At 42.8% G+C, this 6,588-nt stretch overlaps 1 protein-coding gene across 1 annotated transcript; it reads right to left on the bottom strand.

Moving 5' to 3' along the window:
- Positions 1-34: 34 nt before the first annotated feature.
- LOC311061815 (uncharacterized protein) lies at positions 35-6,111 on the bottom strand (the record flags this gene model as incomplete). Its single annotated transcript, XM_084080512.1, has 9 exons — positions 6,021-6,111; positions 4,341-4,401; positions 4,067-4,212; positions 3,880-3,967; positions 3,395-3,525; positions 2,347-2,469; positions 1,249-2,011; positions 236-379; positions 35-66 (listed from the first exon to the last, which is right to left on the bottom strand). The coding sequence occupies exons 1-9, from the start codon at positions 6,087-6,089 to the stop codon at positions 35-37; spliced, it is 1,557 nt and encodes a 518-aa protein (XP_083936638.1). The 5' UTR covers positions 6,090-6,111.
- Positions 6,112-6,588: the final 477 nt, after the last annotated feature.

Here is a 6,588-nt window from a genome sequence, read left to right as displayed (position 1 = left end):
TCTAAGGCAGCATCCAGATCTTTCCAGAGTTCTTCTAACTGAGATTTGGGGATGGCTGGACATGTACTTGGTTTGGGGGGGATCATAGACGCAGTAGGTTTGGAGATGGTTGCGATGTATTCGGAGATGGCTGGAGTCGGTTTCGAGGAGATTGTAATATGCTCGGGCATGATTGTAGCGGTCATGTAGCGGACTGGTGAATTGGAGATGGATTTGGACAGTTCGGTTAATTCACCTGCTTTCAAAGGGGAATTGGCAGTAGCTTTCGGGGACTGGCTTGTGGATGACTGGCTTGTGGCGGTAGCTTTGCCCGAAACCCTCGTAGCCACAGCACAATTTCTCAGCTCAATCAAAGAATCCCTTGTGTCGGACATTCCTCCTAAAACAAAAAGGTATGAAGTGTCAACCAGGCATCAATATCAGGTACGATGCCCTATTAACTTGCTGAATCACATTTGTATACAAAGATATTTTACATGGCTCTCTGTGTGTGTGTGTGTGTGTGTGTGTGTGTGTGTGTGTGTGTGTGTGTGTGTGTGTGTGTGTGTGTGTGTGTGTGTGTGTGTGTGTGTGTGTGTGTGTGTGTGTGTGTGTGTGTGTGTGTGTGTGTGTGTGTGTGCACGTATGCGTGTGCATGTAGTGTAACTAGTTACTGTTGGCAAGGAGTAATAACTAAATTAATAAAAGAGTAACAAGCCCAACACTGATACTCAGCTTAGTCTGAAGGATTTGTCAAGACAATTTCAAAAGTAAGATGATTAAAGGTAAAGTAAGTGACATTTTTTGTTAAAATAAGTGTTTTAAATAGTTTTGTATTCCTTTTTTTAGATTTATTTTTTAGCTTTTTATGCCTTTATTGATAGTGAAGTGAAGTTTAGACAGGAAACGACCAGAGAGAGATGGGGAGTGACACGTAGCAAAGGCCGTCGGGATCAGGACTCGAACCAGCGACACGCTGTCAGCCTACATTGGAGCCTAGGTGCCCGGGCCATAGTTTTTTATTCTGATAGTACTAATTGCTATAGAATGGTTGTTTAGTAACAGGGGCCTTCCTGTCTCTCCAGCTCTTTAGTAAACAGAAAATGCATTTGCAGGTCGGGATACCAATTTTATCCAATCAGGAGAGAGAACTCGCACACTCAGTCATGAGACAACGAAATGAGCAACTAACTGGAACTTGGAACACTATCAAATTGAAGCTGATAAATAGGTGCTCTCCCCTGATTGGCTGAAATTGCAGCAACTCACCTGAATCGCTCGTAGCTTCGACGGCAGGCTCAGATTCTTCCCGGCGAGCCTCCCAGGGAGCTTCAGAGACGGATGGATTTGTACTTGGTTTAAATGTCTGGGTCAGGTGTGACTTGGCTCCAGTAGATTTGGACAGTTCGGTTGATTCAGCACGAGTCTGGCACATGACAGTCATTTTGAGGTCTCCATTCCTTTTACCAGAAACATCTGTTGTGTTGCTTGTGTCGTCTGCATTCAAAGGGGAATTGGCGTTAGCTTTCGGGGACTGGCTTGTGGATGACTGGCTTGTGGCGGTAGCTTTACCCGAAACCCTCGTGGCTTCAAAAGCAGCTCCGCTTTCTAAGGCAGCGTCCAGATCTTCCCAGAGATCTAACTGAGATTCGGAGGTGGCTGGACATGTATTTGGTTTGGAGGGGATCGTAGACGTAGCAGGTTTGGAGATGGTTGCGATGGATTTGGAGATGGCTGGAGTCGGTTTCGAGTAGTAGGCTTGGAGACTGTAGTTGGAGCCTCTGTATTGGTGGGATGATGTGCGTAGGCTCGGCAGGTTTGGAGCGGTCATGAAGCGGACTGGTGCCATTGCGGTCATGTAGCGAACTGGTGGCATTGCGGTCATGTAAGTGGTTGCGGTGGATTTGGACGCAGCACGACGTGGGTCTACAGGTCCGGATGTGGTTGCAGTAGTTTTGGACCTGATGGCAAGTTCTGCGTTGGTTGCAGGCGCATCAGAGCATGTCGTAGTTTTACCATCTTCATAGACGATCTGTAAGTATCAAAGAAAAACAGAACCTCTTGTGTTTGGGAATAGTATGGGTTTTTACACAGACGCCAAAAGTGAAACATTAAAATTATTGATTTAATGATAATGTCTGCTCTAATCAAACAACGGCTCCATTTCAAAACTCAACAGCATGTGCTTGATGTGACAATATCACAGCAGAAAAATGCATTGACTATTTTGAAGTGGAACCAGAAAATGGCCGCCACTGCTATGCCCTATAGCTAGCATTTCAAAGTATGTGTTGCCCTGGCTTTAAGTGGTTAATCCGAGATTTATTAAAATATGCTGGTAAAACATTTAAGGTTAAAAACAATTACCTTCAATCTTCCACATCCCTCTTCTTTCTCCACCTGTTGGGCCAGGTCTCTCAGCTCTCTAATGTACATATTAGGGTTCACACTGCTTGGCCAATTATGGACTATATGAGGATGCTCCATTTTCTGCAAAACAAACAAACAAACAAACAAACAAACATGTGAAGTCACTGTTTAGAGGTTTGAATCAATCATACTTATATACGAATGAGTGTTTTTCTTGTTACTCATTCAGACACAGTTGTAAGTGGGCACAAATCAACCTCAGACAGTAGCAGGCTGAATGAGAAAATGCTACAATAAATAAACACTGGTCCAAAGCATGGCATTGTGACATGTTGTGAGCTTGTAGATCGAGACACTGCTCTGCTGAACGACAAAGTATAAGTTAAGTCAGGGGTTTTCAACGTTTTTTCAGGCCAAGGACTCCTTAGCTGAGAGAGAGAGATGAAGCAGGGACCCCCACTACATATTACTGGATTCATGTTAAATGTGTGTTTTCATTTAACCACTTAAAAGTCAATATACATTGTAAACTTGACCTTTGGCTCGGTACTTGGTCCGCTCTTTTTTTCCCCTCTACAGTCTAGATAGACTCTACACCAAACCTTTTCGCCAAAAATAGCCGATCTCCAAGCTCACAGCGCGTCTAATGTTCCCCCCAGAATAGGGATGTGAAGGGTTCAGGTGGTTAATGTAAAAATAGAAAAACAAAAGGTCCTATCACACAAAGATTTGGCGGCCCCCCTGCAGTATCTCTGCAGTATCCCCCCCCCCCAGGGTCACATTGGGTGTCGCAGTGCGACGCATTGTCGATCTCAGCTTGTAGGTCTGCTATTTTTAGTGCAACACCCGAGCGCAACCAAACATAAATGACTTTTGTTACTGGATGTCTTCTCCACTAGTCCCTCCCTAGCATTTTAGTCTAGTTTCATCATCATAGCTTAGTTTTTATTTCGTTTTCGTCAGTGAAAAAAGGTAGTTGACGAACATTTTTCGTCATAGTTTTAGTCGACGAAATCAACAATGCACCACAGGCTCCCATACTCACTATGTAGTTGTAGCGGTGACTGGCGGATGTGAGGTGACAGCGAAACTGAGTGTTGATGACTACCGAACAGCAATCACAAAATGAATAGTTGAGGCCGTCTGGCGGCCGGTACTCTGTCATCATACTCAAACCTGGACGACAGACAGTGTCACAGAACATGTCACACAGTGAACACAACAACGGCAAGAAGTAGATGATAGTGAATGCTCATCACACGTTAACTGAACCAAAACAAGACACAGGGTCTAATAACTGTAACAACAGTGCGACTTCTCTGGTCTCTAGAGAAAACGGCAAAATATTTGTCGTTGTGATTGGTGTAGTAGTAGTAGTTTGCTCTAATTGGTCTACATTTGTGGGGGCATACAAGCCTAATGGGCATACTGTATGCATAGGCCGGTGTATATATTTAGTGTTATTAGAACTGTGGTTGTCGTTATAAACCAGATATTTCAAGACAAAGTTAAATGAGAGAGTATGCTGACCAATGACTGGCTCTCTTCTTTCAAGGTTAAGGTAGTGCCCCAAGAATGTGTTTGTAACTGTGAGGTCCATGGAGGCATCTGGAGTGACCTGCGGGTGACACGGTTGGTTAGTTGGTGACTCAATTTGGGACGGATGGAGATTAGCATTAAATGGCTTGTCCAGGGCATCAGAGATGAGTGCACTTGCCCGGGCTTGACCGCCAGATGTGGATGGATACGTGGGGCTGACTTGGATGTTGTTGTTCACCTCAGAAACAGGTTGAGGAGGAGCTTTTGGTTCGAGTCCATGCAACGTTTCCTGTTCAGCAACGAGCTCTTTCTCTTTCCTAAAGTCTGTCAACACACACAGAGCATAATGGAGAAGTTCAACTGAACTGACTGCTTACATACATTTGTGGAAAACAAAATGTGCATAGGAGAGATTTTCTTTGCAGGCGCATCAGAGGTTGTCGTAGTTTTACCATCAGTGTGTGATGTGGCTGTGACAGAGTTGCCTTTGGAAACACCATCCATCGCCTCCACCTTTAAAATTAGCACACATTATTATGCAACTGACTTCTCATTTAATACCTTTCAAATGGCCACGCACAAGTTAGAAGATTATAACTATTCCCCTCCATTTCCAATACTGTTCCTAGCTTTTCAGAATTCTGCTTAGAAGATTCAATATTTCTATTGGTACTTCTTATACAAGTACACAAAAGTAAGATTATTGTAGCGGCACTAACGACAATAACAAAGCAATAATAAAGAATAGCAACGATAGTGAGAAAAAGAGCAAAGTATATCACTTTAGAGGTGCTTGAAGGTGCTTTGTGCATGGTTCCTACTTCTAAATATGATATATATATGTGTTCATATAATGACTTTGAGCATAATAAAATCGGTTTTGAGACAAGAGTTGGACCTGTCGCTTGCAGAGATGGAGAGATGTATTTGAGACCTGTGTTAACCTGTTACTGAGTTAAATAAAAGACCCTTATTGGACTGAATAAGCTTCCATTGTCTTTTACAGGGGGTTCAGTGAAATGAATGCCAGCATAGATGATCTTTAAGTGTCAAAGAAAAATGTGGGAATATTATGGGTTATTATGGGACGCCAAAAGTGAAACATTAAAATGATCGATTTAATGATAATGTCTCCTCTATTCAAACAACGGCTCCATTTCAAAACTCAAGAGCCTGTGCTTGGCGCGACAATATCACAGCATCATGTTAGACAGGCATAGCAGTCCTTGAACAGGGCCTCAATGTCTACGGTCTATCCCCAGACACCACACTAGGGATGGGACGAAAATCGTTATTATCGTTTATCGTGATAAAAAAAACGCTCACAATAATCCTATCGCAGAAATTTAAATTTATCGTGAAATTGTCCTCCGTCATACACTGGGATCAATTCACCTTTGCAGAGCTGCATATCCGGTACCACTTAAACCCTCTAGAATTGGTCAAATGCACCTGTAAAGAACGTACTTGTCTTGTTACAGTCTTTTTTTCAATCTCTCTACCAAATCTCTTTGCCAATAATAGCCAATCTACAATCCCACAACGCGTTGTGAGCTTGTAGATCTGCTATTTTTGGCAAATGTTCCACTCCAGAATATGGATGCTGGGGTTCAAGTGGTTAACAAAAGTGACATTTTAAGAGTTTTAAGCATAATTTTTGATTATCGCGATAATATCGTGAATCGCAATTATTTTGGTCACACTAATCGTGACATGACATTTTCATATCGTCCCATTCCTACAGCACACCAGGCTTAAGCTTCACAATGCCCAGGTGGCCCTTATGACCCATGGTCACGTACATGCAGAGCACCAGGGACCACTGTGCAGAGCACCAGGGACCACTGTGCAGAGCACCAGGGACCACTGTGCAAAGCCCTTGTGCCACACATGTGTCATGCTTGCTTCACAGAGTAAAGCTACTCAGTCTGGTGGTCAGGGGATGCGAAGACAACATTTATAAAACATATGTATTGTTTATGAGAATGCCAAATAGTAATATAGTATTGGTTTTTTTTGGGTCATTATTTGAATAGCCAGCATTTCAAATTATCTGTTGCCCTGGCTTTAAGCGGTTAATCTGAGATTTATTAAAAGATGCTGGTAAAACATTTAAGGTCAAAAACAATTACCGTCAATCTTCCCCATCCCTCTTCTTTCTCCACCTCATCGGCCAGGTCTCTCAGCTCTCTAATGTACATATTAGGGTTCACACTGCTTGGCCAATCATGCACTTTATGAGGATGCTGCATTTTCTGCAAAACAAACAAACAAACAAACAAACATGTGGAGTACGTCACTGTTTAGAGGTTTGAATCAATCATATCTATATACAAATTAATGTTTTTCTTGTTACTCATTCAGACACAGTTGTAAGTGGGCACAAATCAACCTCAAACAGAGTATCAGGCTGAATGAGAAAATGCTCATCCGTTTATATTCAGAAAGCATACTGTACCATGTAATAACACAGTACAGTTACAGTAAGTAGGTGTAACATCAAAAGACATGTATATAGTATTGTTAATGGAGAGGTCTAGGCTGGCCTCAATGGAGGTACTAAACAGGCAGAAAGGCTTCATGGGGAGCCATGTTCATCCATCTGTCCCTTCTTTTTCAGGGTCACCGTGGGTGATTTCAGAGCAGAGCTCCCCCCCCCCCCCCCCCTTGTGGAAAAAGACGAAAATAAACAAAAAGTTC

Source organism: Gymnoscopelus microlampas (genome assembly GCF_963454915.1).
Source record: "Gymnoscopelus microlampas genome assembly, chromosome: 15".
Taxonomy (NCBI): Eukaryota; Metazoa; Chordata; class Actinopteri; order Myctophiformes; family Myctophidae; genus Gymnoscopelus; species Gymnoscopelus microlampas.
The sequence above is the reverse complement of the archived record's forward strand: the minus strand, read 5'-3'. Positions and strand labels throughout refer to the sequence as shown.